The sequence below is a fragment of the Miscanthus floridulus genome, chromosome 13, assembly GCF_019320115.1.
Source record: "Miscanthus floridulus cultivar M001 chromosome 13, ASM1932011v1, whole genome shotgun sequence".
Classification (NCBI taxonomy): Eukaryota; Viridiplantae; Streptophyta; class Magnoliopsida; order Poales; family Poaceae; genus Miscanthus; species Miscanthus floridulus.
In genome coordinates, this window is record NC_089592.1 from 10806732 (window position 1) to 10821849 (window position 15118).

General features: G+C 42.8%; 1 protein-coding gene across 3 annotated transcripts; it reads left to right on the forward strand.

The window, feature by feature from the left end:
* The first annotated feature begins 5479 nt into the window (after positions 1 to 5479).
* Positions 5480 to 13797, forward strand: LOC136499196 (WD repeat-containing protein 26 homolog). Of its 3 annotated transcripts, none has more exons than XM_066494897.1 (5): positions 5480 to 5609; positions 7526 to 8424; positions 10675 to 10776; positions 11736 to 12362; positions 13285 to 13797. In XM_066494897.1, the coding sequence occupies exons 2-5, from the start codon at positions 7630 to 7632 to the stop codon at positions 13555 to 13557; spliced, it is 1797 nt and encodes a 598-aa protein (XP_066350994.1). In that variant the 5' UTR covers positions 5480 to 5609; positions 7526 to 7629; the 3' UTR covers positions 13558 to 13797. The 3 variants fall into 3 exon arrangements, with proteins under 3 accessions (XP_066350994.1, XP_066350993.1, XP_066350992.1); XM_066494896.1 differs by lacking the exon at positions 5480 to 5609 and adding an exon at positions 5619 to 6024; XM_066494895.1 differs by lacking the exon at positions 5480 to 5609 and adding an exon at positions 5619 to 5907.
* The last annotated feature ends 1321 nt before the right edge of the window (positions 13798 to 15118 follow it).

Consider the following 15118-nt stretch of genomic DNA (forward strand, 5'->3'; position numbering starts at 1 on the left):
AGTGGTGAATATAACCAACTCACTATAGGACTGGGTGATGATAATTTGACTTGTGTATCCAACCTATGTTCTTTGGATATCAGATGACACGAAGAGGGGGAGGTAGGGTCGAGAACTAGAGATAACATGTGCCCTGGGAGATGGGAATGCTACGTGACAAAAGAAAATTACTGGGGACAATTTCCCCATTTCAATATTATAGATATACTCCCTCTGCTAAAAAAGAATGCAATTTTAGATTCGAGAGTAGTTAATCTTTCTTAAGTTTGACCTATTTTATAGATAAAATGTCAACATTTATGTCTTTAAATAGTTTTATTATGAAAATATATTTCATAATCAATCTAATGAACTTATTTGATATAAAAATGTTAGTACTTTTTAGTATAGAGGTGGTCAAAGTTGAAACTGTTTTGACTCTTGGAAAGTGAGAATTGTATCTTTTTTTACGGAGAGAGTACTAGCAAACGTGCCTATGTATTGCAAGAGAACGAACACTTTGTTGGGCGATCACTTGAATGACTTGTGACTTGGGTATTTTATGTAATAGATGTGTCCTCTGCTCCAACATGTGTGGGAACCGGACTCCTGTACCATTGTTTGATGTACAAACATGTGCGGTTTTAACTTGTATGAGCATGGGTCATGAGTTCGGATCTCATACAAGACATGGAGATACTACGAGAATCCACAAAAACAGTATGAAAACGTTTTCCCTATAATTTTCCGTAAGGAAAGCCTCCTAAGACAATTTCAATCATGGTCCTAGGGGAAGATAGTTTCCCTAGGTTTCTTTAACTTACTTAGGAAAATTTTAAACTCTAGGGAAACCAATGGATTCTAGTATTGAGAGATAAATTGACATTGTGAACAGTAATAAAAAAAAAGATGGATGGAAGAATTACTTGGCTCTGTAAGAGGAGAAATTAGATGCAAGATATGTTGGATCAGGTTTCATTATGCTATTGGTCACGTAGGGATTGGAAATAAGAACTTGCCACCAACCACAGACACATGTTTACATGCAATCGAAGCAACCCATGCCTTCTTTTTCCATCTTGTTTTTTTTCTATTGACAAAGTGACCTTTGTTGACAGGTGACAACTGAGTGACGACCTGTATATTTTGGTTTGGTAGTGGAAATAGAATGCTCGACAGTGAGTACATTTATGCTAACTAGTGGGTTACCAGACTTGTACCCTATACTAGGAATAGGATTATCATGACTCATGACGAATCTTCTCCTATACTGCATTGATAAATCGAATAAAAGGTGATTGGCAAGCTTACTGGGTAGAGCTCAGCTTTGTTCGGTATGACTTATTGTTGTTGCGGCTGATTTGTTGTGAGAGAAAAATATTGTTCCATGGCTGAAAAAGTAGGGCTGATTCTGGCTTATAAGCTCAAGCGAACAGAGCCTTAATTGTTTTTGCGAGTACTCGATCTAATCTGATCCAAATTCGTAATTCACACGTACTGAATATTTGCAAGCAACAGTGATGTAAACAATGTTCTTCCGCCCCAATTATATGGCCCCGTTCGGCTTGCTGAAACTTAGCTGAAAAATACTGTTCTAGCTAAAATGTTGTGAGAGAAAAATACTGTTCCGGCTGAAAAAAGAAGCCGAACAAGCCGGATTCAAAGTCAGCCGAATGGGGCCTATGTTGTGGCATCCCATGGAAGAAACATAGATGCATGGCCAAGTACTTTTAAACAGGTTTCCACACTTTGAGATAATGTTTCTCTTATTCTAGGTAGCTCAGCTGAGAGAACAAAATGTTTTTTTATACTAACTTTGTTGAAATGGGCTAGGGTCCCGGCATGTTCTTGTTCCATGTTACCTTGCCTTAAAGTAAATTCTTCTTTTTTGCCTCACAAAGATTCCTTTCTTCCTGTGAAATTCTTCGAGTATAAGCTATTATATTTTTAGATTATTTTTTCTTTTGCGAGTGGTATTACTCTCTCTCTACTTGAGCTTTTTACCAAATGGCATTATAGTTATATTTTACCTAGAAAAACAATAGGCCAAGATGTGTCTTTAAAATGAAGTAACTTCTCGCTTTTTACTACGGAGTATAAGGCAGATTTTTTTTCTTTTCTTTATCTGTAAATAAAAGAGAAAATAGTATATATCAGTATAACTTTCAATTTTCATATGGGTCATTGGAAATTTGGAAAAAAGACTGTTGCTATTGTAGTTATCTTCTGGGCCAGGCCGACTCCATTTGCTAGTTGTAGCCCGAAATGCAAATAAGCACCAGTATCAACTGGGAATATCCTCTCACAAATATCATTAGGAATAAAGGCATATAGTTAAAGTTCTACGACATGATCGAATACAGTACGACTGGAGATTAGAATCACACTACAGGTTTAATTAGAATTTTATATGAACATAAAAAAGAAGACTACCAAAATTCATATAGAGGACTCATACCAAAATATCAACAGGAGGCAAATTCCAAAAATAAAAAGAGGGAACAAAATCTGATGACCTCACAAAATCAAATATCTCATCTTTTGTCTATTGGCACAAATAGACATCTCAGTCCGAACTAACTTCTCGAGTGCCACGTGGTAATTTTGCTACGACGATCGAAAATAATTCACTCTATTTACTTTGACCTTTTAAAGCCAGAAGATGACCATTTCTAAGAATTTAGGCGATGCCCATATAACTTACCAACGAAATGATATAATTGGGGGCAACACATAATGATGGCTGCCTTGTTTTTATCTTACTGTCTTAACATGTCACAAAAGCAAACATATCATTTAGTGCCAAGTATTTGACACAGTAATAGCTAGGTTTTGTTATAGCCAGATATTAACTAGCCTACCTATCTATGAGCACAAAAGGAAAGTAACAACAATAAGTAGGGAATAAGCATCGATCAAGATTCAAGATGGTATATTTAGTTTCATATGTTTTGTACTTTTGTTTGGAAGACACGTGCTATACATATGTTTCTTTCTTTATATATATATATATATATATAAGGATGGATGTGACGTATAGAAGCTCTCTACCTACGAATACGATATAAGCCATGGAGTTTAAGCTATGTGAGATTGTGAGAAGCTACCATGTTAGTACAAATCATGCTCAAAATAGCAAGTGGTTATATGACTACCATCAAAACAAGCTTATCAACCAATCCTATAACTAAGATAAAGTGCTACGACTATATTCCATAGTTAGATGAAGATCAAACCAGAAATCATACATTTGGACATGAGCTTATGTCATAGCCCACGACTAAAGATGGCAACGGGCCCCGATACCCGATACCTGACGGGTATTTGATCTATTAGGGAACGTGGATGGGATCATATCTTTACCCGCGGGCATCTAAATGGGCAAGAATCCATCCCGATGGGTATAGCGGGTACGGAAACGTTCCCTGTTTACCCGTCCCCGTTACCCGTTGAGGAATTCGACTATTTGAGCTGTCATGCGAGTATTAGGCCCAAAGAAGCTCAACATAGGTATTTTGGCCCAAATCTGAACAATCATATATATAGTTTGTGTGTTCTAGGAACCCTAGTAATGGAGACGGAGATCCCGATCTTCTGTCAGGTGATGGTAACTATCGTTGTGGCGGAGAATGACACACCGATCCGGCTTCAGATCGAAAGATCGAACCCTGCAATCTTAGCACCACAGCTCCTCTGGATATCAACCAAGTCACGGACCAGATTGACCTCGCCAAGAAGGCTAATCCCTGCCTGCGCAACGAAGAACACAAGCAAGAACAAGAAAGATCGCAACCAAATTGCAGATGTATGATTAATCTCACGAGTTGGGGTCTCACAAACCGAAGAACGGCGAAACTGTTTCTTGACAGAATAATCTAAGCAAAACCCAAACCCTAAAGTAGGTGGTGGCTACTGATTATATAGCCTAAGGGATGTCCAAGGATCCCTCTTCACGTCCTAAAGGTGTCCCAACACGTTACAAGGCCCAACGGCCCAAAAGAAGGTGTCGCAGCACCCTGACAGATTCTGGACGCTGACTTGTTTTGACGATTCCCATTGATTCCGAAGAGCTTTTGATGTGAAACCACTTGGATTGGCTTCCTTATCAAATTATCTTTCCATCCATATGTGGATCATCGAAAACGGAGTTCGGATGCGTCCTGGGCGTCCGTTTTATTGCAGACTGGTCCTGATGGCCGAGACAGACTCGAACTCGGATTGGACTGGGCCTCTGGCTTGGCTTGGACGTCCTTGCTGGCCTCCTAAGGTGGTGGCCAAGGAGGAGGACGTCCAAGGCCATCTCTTAGGTGTTCTTCATCTTCTTGGGGCGTGCTCCAACTTGGGCCTGGGTCCCAAGGATGTCTAACAAGCCCATGACGACAGTGTAGCTCCCGCCAGAAATAGCGACAGAATATATTGGTGATTTGAAGGCCTTGCTGATGTGATATTGAGATGGAACCAGATCTATTTGAAAGCTTATCAAACAAGCTTTCCATCAAGTGCTCATTGACCTCGATCGCACTCCGGATGGATGAGTTATGGCCTTCCCAATGAGGCATTGTCGGGCTGCCGACGAACCGAAAGTTCAACTTTGATGAACTTACATTATGAATCACATTTGAACCTACAATCAAATAGTGACATGTACATGTGGAACCAAGTGAATTATAACCAAAGCCACTATGCAAATGTAGGAACGAGCGCACCTTATAATCATTGTTCCTATCCGAAGGTGCCATGTCCTCATCACCTAGTTCAATTTTTCCTCACCATCTCCGCCAGCAGCACAAGCACGCCTGCCTCACGAGCGCTCGTGCCCCTTGCTTCCTCAGTTCGGTCTCTCTGCCACCTTTGCTCGTCCTCCTCGCAACATCGCTCCTTCTCCTCGGCATCTCCGAGACTCCGACATTTATACCCGGGTGAAGAAGAAACGTCTCCGATTGCAAAGCTGCGACCCCAAGTGTCCTTGTTTATCGGGTATGCAGTACTCGTCGGGTATCTGTTACCCGACCGATGCCCGACGGGTACGGGGATGGGCAAGAATTTATACCCGAGACAGTTAACGGGAATGGGGACAGGGACATGATGAATTCTCCGTAGCGGGGAAGAGAACGTTCCGGCGATACCCGACGGGTACATCCCCATTGCCATCCTTACCCACGACCCATGGACCATGGCCCACAGCTAGCATATTTTTCCCGTAGCCAAAGCAACCTCGTACACACTCCTTAGCCGCTAGTCGTCGTCCCACCGATCACTTGCTCCGAAAACACTATTTTGCACTCTATCCTTTGTACTCAATAGTCTATATACTAGGTTGCACTCTATCCCTTATACTCAATACTCGATATATACGCTACGGTGCGCTCCCTCCCTTAAATTCAATAATCGACAAGCCACAAGGCCAGGATCCCAAGCATAGCTATTCCAACTTGTCTATATGCTATACATAATAAAGCCACAAGTTGGAATACTCGATATATACGCTATACATAATAAAGCTATTCCAACTTGACCTCTTCTCCCAAACTGCAAGCCACAAGGCCAGGATCCCAAGCATGAACCAGCCTGGAGCGTCACCAGGAGAAGAACCTGTGAGAATTAGAGGGAGGGAGAGATCCACAAGGAAGGTAGTGGCGTCGCGTACTCCCCCCCTCTCTCTGGTCTAACCCTTTGCTGTTTTCTTCCTCTCTCCTGGCGCTGCCAACGCTTTTCTATTCAGTCGGTTCTCCTCTCCCCCAAGCCAAACACCACCATCCCCTTCCTCCCCTCCCTCTCGCCGCTTTCCCCACCCAATCCGACCGCCGGGCCGCCTCCTCTCCGCCGGGGCGGGCGATTCCCTGGAGATTCTGCGCAATTCGGCGCGGATTCGGGGCTCCTCTCGGGGTTTCTCGGCGAATTGGCGGGGATCGGGACTCCCGGCTGGAGGTCAGGCCCTTCCCCCTCCCCTCCGATCGCTAACCCTCGCTGCTCGGTGCCCGCCGCGTGGGGCGGGGGTTTGCCCGCTTGCGTGCCCCCGGTTACTGCCCGCGCCGCCCTGCCTAGGTGCGATGAACAGATGAGTGAACTTTTTTTGCTTCTGCACAACTGGTGCTGGGTTGGTTGGGTGGGGGCAGCGATTCCGTGATCGGGGCGCCGTCTGCTGCGTGTCCTTGTCCGATGTGCGGAGTGGGTTGCGGAGGGGCACGAGTTGGGCGCTGGGTTCCTGGTGGTTAATTAAGCAAGCTGCTAGTAATTGCACGAGTAGATTTACCTGTTGCCCTTAATGACTCTGTGCTGATTCCATTTGTTAGTTATGCTTTGGTTGTGATGGGATGCGTGCCCCCAGTGCGTGGAATCTTCGGTGTGCAGGGAGTGGTGTCTGTGGAAAGTAGCATTACGAGGACAGAAGAGGGTTGCTGATGGTGCTAGGCAGTAGATGTTGCGTGCCTTATCCTGTACTGACATGGACAAAAATAGGATTGACTGGATTGTTGGAGACTTTGGTTTACCCCCAATCATGTCACTCTAGCAGCATACTTCTTGTTTGTACTAAAGTTACAACCTAACTTCAACTTAAGCATCCCTTTGTCGAATGTGCTTCAGTACTGATAACTTTGCCGTATGTAGGTGTTGCGATTAGAATAGCTGTAGAACTTTTTGGCTGCTTCAAAGGCTGGCTGATACTGATTGGGATATCAATCGGTCAATATGCACATTCCTTTTAGTATGTTCTATTACTAGATGAAGTCAGATCATCTTGTCACTTTTCGGTTTAAGTAGTAGCCATAATCACCGCTAACCATTGGTTATTTCTCCAACTACGTTGGCTGGTCACATTGTAGCACTGTTCTTTTAGTTTAGTGATGCCTGGCACAAGATAGTGTTGTCATGGTTTTGCTTTGATGCGCGCAGCCTAATTTTTGGCGTGCCTTTGATTACTCTGTGGGATGTGCTGCCAAGCAATCAGATAATTCTAGATTGACAAGGAATCATATCTTGATACCTTCCGATATGAAGATTAATGACCAGAAATCTATGGCTCCCTTTGCTGAGTAGCAAATGGGTGTTTTATTCTCTTTGTCAAGTGAGTGCAGTCTGAGGCCAGGATGAAATTTATAGTGGGGCTGGGGCCAATTATTTATTTCTGTATATAATTTTCAATCTGGTACCTTTATCTCTGAGATTTTACTATTAGGCCCATTTTGGTTCCCAGGAATTAAGAGGAATTGGAAAGTAATCTAATAATGAAACGGGAATCACTTTTCTAGATATTGGTTTCAGTTCATGGGATCCAAACAGGCTCTTAGCTATTCGCTAAATTTTTCCCTCAACTTCCTTGGTACTAATGGCTTCATTTTTGTTGTTGGTTGGCAGATGGCCCTTGTCATTTGTTGTTGCTTGTCACTTTGTTCTCAATGCAATGTGTTCCTTGCATTAGTTGTGATTAATTTTTATATCATGAAAATTTTCCCCTGTGTGTGCACTACATATTGTACCAGGACGAATAGAATTGTGACCTTGCGTGATAGTTCATGACTCTCACTTTTTAATTCCTTCTCTGCAGAATCCTCCATTAGTTTTGGTAACTGTTTGGAAAATTTTGCGTGGAGATTGCATACCATCACCTTCCCTGAAGTGAAAAAATATATGGCCTGATCTTGGCATTTCATGGGAGGTTTTGAAGATGATGAACCACCCTCAAAACGCGCAAGAGCATCCTCAATAGAATCTGCAAGTTTACCAGACTGTTTCTCGTTTTCGAAATCTGCCAATCCTTTGGGAAGTACAATGGCTAGACCTTTGCCTTCCCAAGGGAAAGAAGTTATGGTTGGTTCCAAGGGTGTGATTAAGAAGGAGGAATTTGTTAGGATAATCACCAAAACTCTGTATAGTCTTGGATATGAAAAAAGTGGAGCAGTTCTAGAGGAGGAATCAGGGATTACTTTACATAAACCTATGTTGAATCTTTTCAGAGAGCAGGTGATTGATGGGAATTGGGATAATGCGGTGGTTACCTTGAATAAGATTGGCCTTCAAGATGAAAACATCGTGAAATCTGCGGCATTTTTGATATTGGAGCAGAAATTCTTTGAACTTCTAAGAAATGACAATGTCATGGGCGCTATGAAGACTTTACGATGTGAGATCACACCCCTTGGTGTTAATAGAAAAAGAGTGCATGAACTGTCGACTTGTATGATTTCTTGTTCTCCACAGCAGTTGTTCCTTGTTTTTTCAAAGCTTGGAATTGATTCTTCTAGTTCTCGGTTGAAGCTTCTAGAGGAACTGCAAAAGGTGCTCCCTCCAACTGTTATGGTGCCAGAGAGGAGGTTAGAAAATTTAGTTGAGCAAGCACTTACTGTACAAAGAGATGCTTGCTATTTCCATAATTCTGTTGATGGGTTGTCACTCTACATTGATCATCACTGTGGGAAAGACCAGATACCATCTCGCACGCTACAGGTAAAAAAGGCTTGCAAATCTGAAGTCATGATCCAGCTTTATAGCATGTGGACCTCTTAAGCTTCCTTTTAGCTTCCCCCTTGCTCTCTCCCTCCTTGTTCTCCCCACTTCTCACCATCTGTTGCCAAATGATAATTTGTATAATTCAGTTCACTGCAGAGGTATTTTTTTTTCCTGAAAAAAGTTTAGATAAGAGATGAGTGCCACTCATCTTTGCACTTCACAAAAAATTCTATTAGCTGAGGTTATGTTTTCTTCGTTAAGAAACCATTCTTTCACTCTCAGGAAAATAAATAGAAACTTGCAACTTGTGTTGTGTCATACTTTGGTTTTCACTTTTATCTGGATGTGAAAAGTTAGATAATTTGGTTATCAAGACTATTTTTTCCTAGTAGCTGCCATAGTTGTTAAGGCGTCGCTATACCGACGCCATATCGTCGCCATATCGCCGTGGCGTTTTTCTGGCTCTCGCCACGGCGACGCCACGGCTCTGGCGTGTATGGCGTCCGCCATAGCGCCGTGGCGTCCCTGTGGCGCCGATTTGGCGTCCTGTGGCGCCTTTGTGCGCTGTGGCGGGCGCAATAGACGGTGAGGGTGAGGGTGAGGGTGAGGGTGAGGCCGTGAGGGTACCTGTATAGGCCGAGTGGCCGATTGGAGCCCTCCGAGACCGAGCCTGAGACGCAACCGCAAGCAGCCCTCCGAGCCGCCGCCGCCGTCGGCCGCCGGGACGGTCGCCCTCCGCCCGCCCCCGTGCTCGCGACCAGCTAGCCGTCGCCGTGGAAGGACACCGCGAGCCCGCCGTCGGTGGAGGGTTCCTGCGCTGCGCCGCCGTGGCCGCCCCTGCACGCCACGGATCCGCGCTGCTCGGGGAGGGAGAAGAAGCAGCTGAGCCAGATCTGACCTCGCCGCCGCCGGATCCGGCCTCCACACACGCCGATGCCACTGGTCGGAGGGGGAGAAGAGGGAGCTGGCTTCGGTCGGAGGGGCGCGGTGAGGTGGGAGAGAGGGAGGGTGCGGGGGAGGGCGAGGGGCGCGGTCCTGTGCGCCGTCGCTGGGGGAGAGGGGGAGTCGCTCGGGGAGAGGGGGAGAGGGAGTCGTGCTCGGGCTCGGGCGCAGTCGCTCGGAGGAGAGGGAGTCGCGCTTGAGCGCCGTCGCTCTGGAGAGTGGAGTGAGGAGAGGAGAGAGGGTGGAGTCTCTAGGGTTTCTGATTTCGTTTATATATTGGTGATGGTAGACGACATGTTCAACAGATAAGTGTCGCGGAAATGCATATGTTGCGTTGGATTTGCGGTCATACAAGAAGGGATCGAGTTCGGAACGATGATATACGTGATAGATTAGGGGTGGCACCAATTGAAGAGAAGCTTGTCCAACACCGGTTGAGATGGTTTGGACATGTTCAACGGAGACCTCCAGAGGCACCGGTGCGTAGTGGAATCCTAGGCCAGGATCCTAGGCCAGGATAGTAACGCGAAGAGAGGCAGAGGAAGACCGAAGTTGACTTGGGTAGAGGCAATAAAAGGAGACTTGAAAGGATGGAATATACCCAAAGACTTAGCCTTAGATAGGAGTGCTTGGAAGACAGCTATTCACGTGCCTGAACCTTGATTGCTTCTGCTGTGTTTCAACTCTAGCCTACCCCAACTTGTTTGGGACTTAAACGCTTTGTTGTTGTATTTCTTATAACGAATTTGAATAGGAGTACTTGGAAAGCAGCTATTGAAGTGCCTGAACCGTGACTTGGGGCTCTTGGTGGGTTTCAACTCTAGCTTACCCCAACTTGCTTGGGACTGAAAGGCTATGTTGTTGTTGTTGTTGTTGTTGTTGTATTGGTGATGGTAGTGGGCTGGTGTGGGCTAGCGGGCTGAGCCTGATTTACCGAGGCGGTTGAGTTAGGATGCATGAGACGACTTTTGAGAGAGGAGAGATTTGGAAGTTTGAGAGATGAGAGAGTTCTATGTCTTTTGTGCTACATTTACATTGCTATTTTGATTTGCTAATATTGTAGACTATACCTTTTAAGCTACATTTGCATTAGCATTTGTCAATAATTTTCTAATATCCTAGACTATAATGTATGTATTCGCCACGCCGATGTGTGTATGGCGTCGCCACGCCACGCGCCATAGACGCTGTAAAGGTGTGAAGATGGTGGGTCGCCGCGCCTCGCCACGCCGCCGTAAAAACTATGGTAGCTGCATATCTTAAAGTTTGATGCTTTGAAATTCACAAGTTAAAATTTTGTTGCAGGTTTTGCATGCACATCACGATGAAGTGTGGTTTATCCAGTTTTCAAACAATGGGAAGTATTTAGCCTCAGCATCAAATGATAAATCTGCAATTATATGGGAGGTAAACTTGTGAACCTATGCTTCTAAACTCTTCTTTTCTCATGGTCTGCATACAAACTGGGTGGTCTGTTCCTTAGTTCCTATTTTAAATTTCATGTCAAGAACTGAACTTGTCCGATCTTGCTTTTCATCACCTGTTCTTTATGTTTTTACCAAACGTTGACTTTCAAATCCAGACCATAGTTATTTTCAAAACGAAGACAGAAGGTTGCCATTTCATATTACATTTTTTACGCTGAAAGCCTACTGCTTATTACTCCCAAATTATAAGACTTTTTGGCTTTTCTAGATACATTGCTTTTACTATGTATCCAGACATAGTGGTATATCAAAAGTTCTGTTCTCCGTCTGGTCCAGTTTATAAGGCATCTTCCAACATGGCACGGTCTCCTAAATTACACTTTGACTATTCATCTATTTTGTATTATATTATTTGTGGTTATTAAATAAACTTACGATTATTGGATAGTACATTTGATTACAAATCTAATAGTATCAAGTTTGTTTTACAATGGTTAAAAATTCAGTCAAATTATTAGTCAAAGATTATATAGTTTGACTCTTGACCTATGCGAAATGCCTTTTAAACTGGACCGGAGGGAGTATCTAGAAAAGTCAAAACATGTTATAATTTGAAATGGAGGGATTACATCTTGGTAGCTTCTGGAACAAAGTAAGTTCAATTTAGATGTTTGCCAAGTTTGCTCCCTAGCTTGAATCCTGGCACTTCTCTATGTTCGTGTTGAACATGAAAGTGTCTGTCCCCACCATCTTACAATTGCACTGCAGTGAAAGTTGGGTTGTAATGGTAATACAGGTAGAAACTTTGGTCGTGTAATTTGCTACTGATAAAGGAGGCTTTAGTTTTTACTTCTGTTCTGTTGTTATTGACCATGCTATGCAGTTTACTTTCCCCCTTTTTCATTTATCTCTTCATGAATTAATCTTTTCATTTCTTAGGTTGATGAAGATGGAGAGCTATTACTGAGGCATACATTGAGTGGTCATCAGAAGTCGGTGATGATGGTTGCATGGAGCCCTGATGATTGCCAGCTTCTCACATGTGGGCAGGAAGAAACCATCCGACGCTGGGATGTCGAATCTGGCAAATGTCTTCATGTTTATGAAAAGCCTGTTGGTTTGATATCATGTGCTTGGTTTCCAGATGGAAAGCAAATATTGTCTGGTCTAGCTGATGAAAACTTTTGCATTTGGGATTTAGATGGTAAGGAAGTAGATTGCTGGAAAGGGCAGAGATCAACAAGAACATCTGATTTTGTTGTAGCAAAAGATGGAAATCTTATAATAAGCATGAGTAGGGAGAACACAATTCTTCTATTTGATAGGGAGACAAAACAAGAGAGGTTAATTGAAGAGGCTAGTACAATTACTTCATTTTCTCTATCAGAAGATGGTGATTTCCTGCTTGTAAATCTTGTAAGCGAAGAGATTCATTTGTGGAACATAAGAAATGATCCTGTTCGAGTCAACCGGTACAATGGCCATAAGCGCAACCGGTTTGTGATAAGGTCTTGTTTTGGCGGATCTGAGCAGGCGTTCATTGCTAGTGGGAGTGAAGATTCACAGGTATGATTGCCTTGTGACCCAGCTAATGCCTATAGAACTAATATTATGTGTGCACTTACCTTTTGTTGTCTGTGCTGTTTTTATTAATATGCACTGCTCCCAGACAGATGCTGTTCTAGACAATTATATTATTGTCAGATGAGTCAAATCTAATGGAGAATGCAGCTAACATGTTTGTCATTTGAACCATCCTCATTGCATTACATTATTCTTTTGTATATGATAAAACATTCAAACATCGTGCGACACGGAAATCATTGGTTAACTCAGACGCTCTTGCAACTGGCACTATGTCTAGGCTGGTCTCAGATTTGTTATAATTTAATATGCATACTTAATTGCTTATATCTGTCTGCACATGCTAGTTTCCACCACTTTTCTTCTATAGTTTCATACATTCGGCATGCAGCATATTTGTTGTCACTTTCTACCATGTCTTTTGACCAAATCATGCTGCTGATTTTTTTAGGCTAGGAGATGCCAATATGAATGTTATAAAGATGTTGAAATTATCCTTGTTTTTCAGCTGATTGCCTTTTCTGATGAACCTAGATACATATTGTAATGGAGGCATGTAGTGATGGCATCCATATATCTTGTAGGCAGTGGAAAATATGATACCTTGCATTTCAGTAATAAAAAAGTAAAAATGTTTACTCCCCCCTTTCAAATTGTTAGTTGTTTTTGCTTTTCCAGATACATTGTTTTTACTACGTATCTAGACATAGCTACCTAGGAAAGTCAAAACGACTCATGGTTTGAAATGGAGGGAGTACATCTTAAAGTTGCATTGGGAAACATAAGATTTAGCCTTTGCAATGTCTAGAAGGCCTGCGGTTGGTTGGTCCAGCCACACGGTTCATTGCATATTTTCTTTTGTACCCTGCAAGGTAATAATGTGCAAGACTTGTCATGTTTCCAGGTCTACATATGGCATAGAGCCACTGGTGATCTCATTGAGACTCTTGCTGGTCACTCAGGCACAGTCAACTGCGTAAGTTGGAACCCTACGAATCCCCACATGCTTGCATCAGCTAGCGACGATCACACAGTTCGTATATGGGGGGCAAAGAAGGCCAATCTTAAGCGCAAGGATGTTGGGAGCAGCAACTGCAACAGTAACGGTTTCCACTCGAATGGCAATGCTCATGGCAATGGTTTCGTTCACCAGTGCAACGGGAACAGCACCAAATGATTTGCCAGGGCAATGTATCCCCATGGATGGTTGACTGGCATCTGTAAATCCCCCTTTCCTTTTACTTCCCTCCTGGAAGAAGAATGGCCACCGCCATAGTGAAAACAAAAAAAAAGAAAAAACAAAGCTGCAGCACAAAGTGTGGGGAACCTGCTGGGTTTCGTGCGCCTTCTTTCCCTTGTTCCATCATGACTGTCATCACATTTATTTCTTAATTCAAGCTGGGATGGAATTATGATAGCTTTTGCATCTTTCATATCTTGATTTACCCTCCCTGACTGATTGTAACTGTATCTTGGTGGTGAGGTGGTTAATTCTTCTGATTGCATTTTGCCTTGAGAAGAAACAAATGTTGGCCTAGGATGCTCCGTCTAAAAAACGAGACGGAACATCTTATCATAAATTTAAATAGATTCAATTATTTGGTTCAAGGGATCAAGTGGTTTGTTTGGTTGCCATATTATTCCTTGTAAGCAAATATCTAGTGTAAATGCAAATGCAAATTTCGAAGATTTCTCAAACCAAACAACTAACCAGTGTTCTGGCATCATTGACATACCTCGTGTGTTGTAGGGAAACTTTCTTAAAAAAATAAAACTGTTGCATTTGAAGATATGGAAGTTAGAGGGCAAGGGGAGGGGCATTTAGGGCCTGTTTGGTTAAGCTGTGGAGAAGTTAGTGAGTTCTAAAAGTGAAAAAAGTTGTGAGAGTTATGTGTGTGAAAAAAGTTAGGCTGTTTGGTTAAAATAACTGTAAAACCAATCATCATCTCTCTCTCTCTAGAAACAATTGTAAAACATTGCTCAATTTCCACCCATTTGGAAAAATTGAAAATCAAAATCTGGGTTCAAGGTACTGCAAAAATTGTACTAGCGAAATTAGCAACTTCCTTCTGGTTCTATCGCCAAAAGCTGAGTTAAACAAAACCTTACTAAAGATATAGCCAAATAGGAACAACTTCACAAACTCTACTCTTGAAAAGGAGTTGAGCTCCTAGCATCCTCTCCGGTGTTTTCGGCGTGTTGTGATGGTTAGTCAGTGACTCAAGACGGACAGTCCATTAGGACTCACCGAACCACATCATCTATGTGTGTTTGGGTGGACAGTCCGTTCACACGAGAAGGACAGTCAGCCAAAACACAACAGGAACCCCATATGCGTGTAACATTCGTAGAAAATTCATTCTAAATCCAAAAACTATGAAGTAAATTTTGTTGGATCCCTTATAAAATTAGATATCATAAAACATGAGTTTGAATGGTACTTATAATTTCAACTTATATTGTAAGTGCATTTTAACTTGCTAATTGCATAGTTAATTTCCAGAGCTTAAAAAATCATTAAACTGACTTTGTTAGCTTCCTTTGAGCATAGGCTATCTAGAAAACTTGTTTCTTGCATCAATGTCATTGAAAATGTGTACATAGCATCTCTTTTCAGCCTCACATGTTAACCACCCATTAGAAAGCTTTCACTTTTGCACAATGAGCACATGTACTTTTTTTTTTTTGAAAAGGCACATGTACTTTATTAGATGGACTCCCAAGAACCCTCGAACACC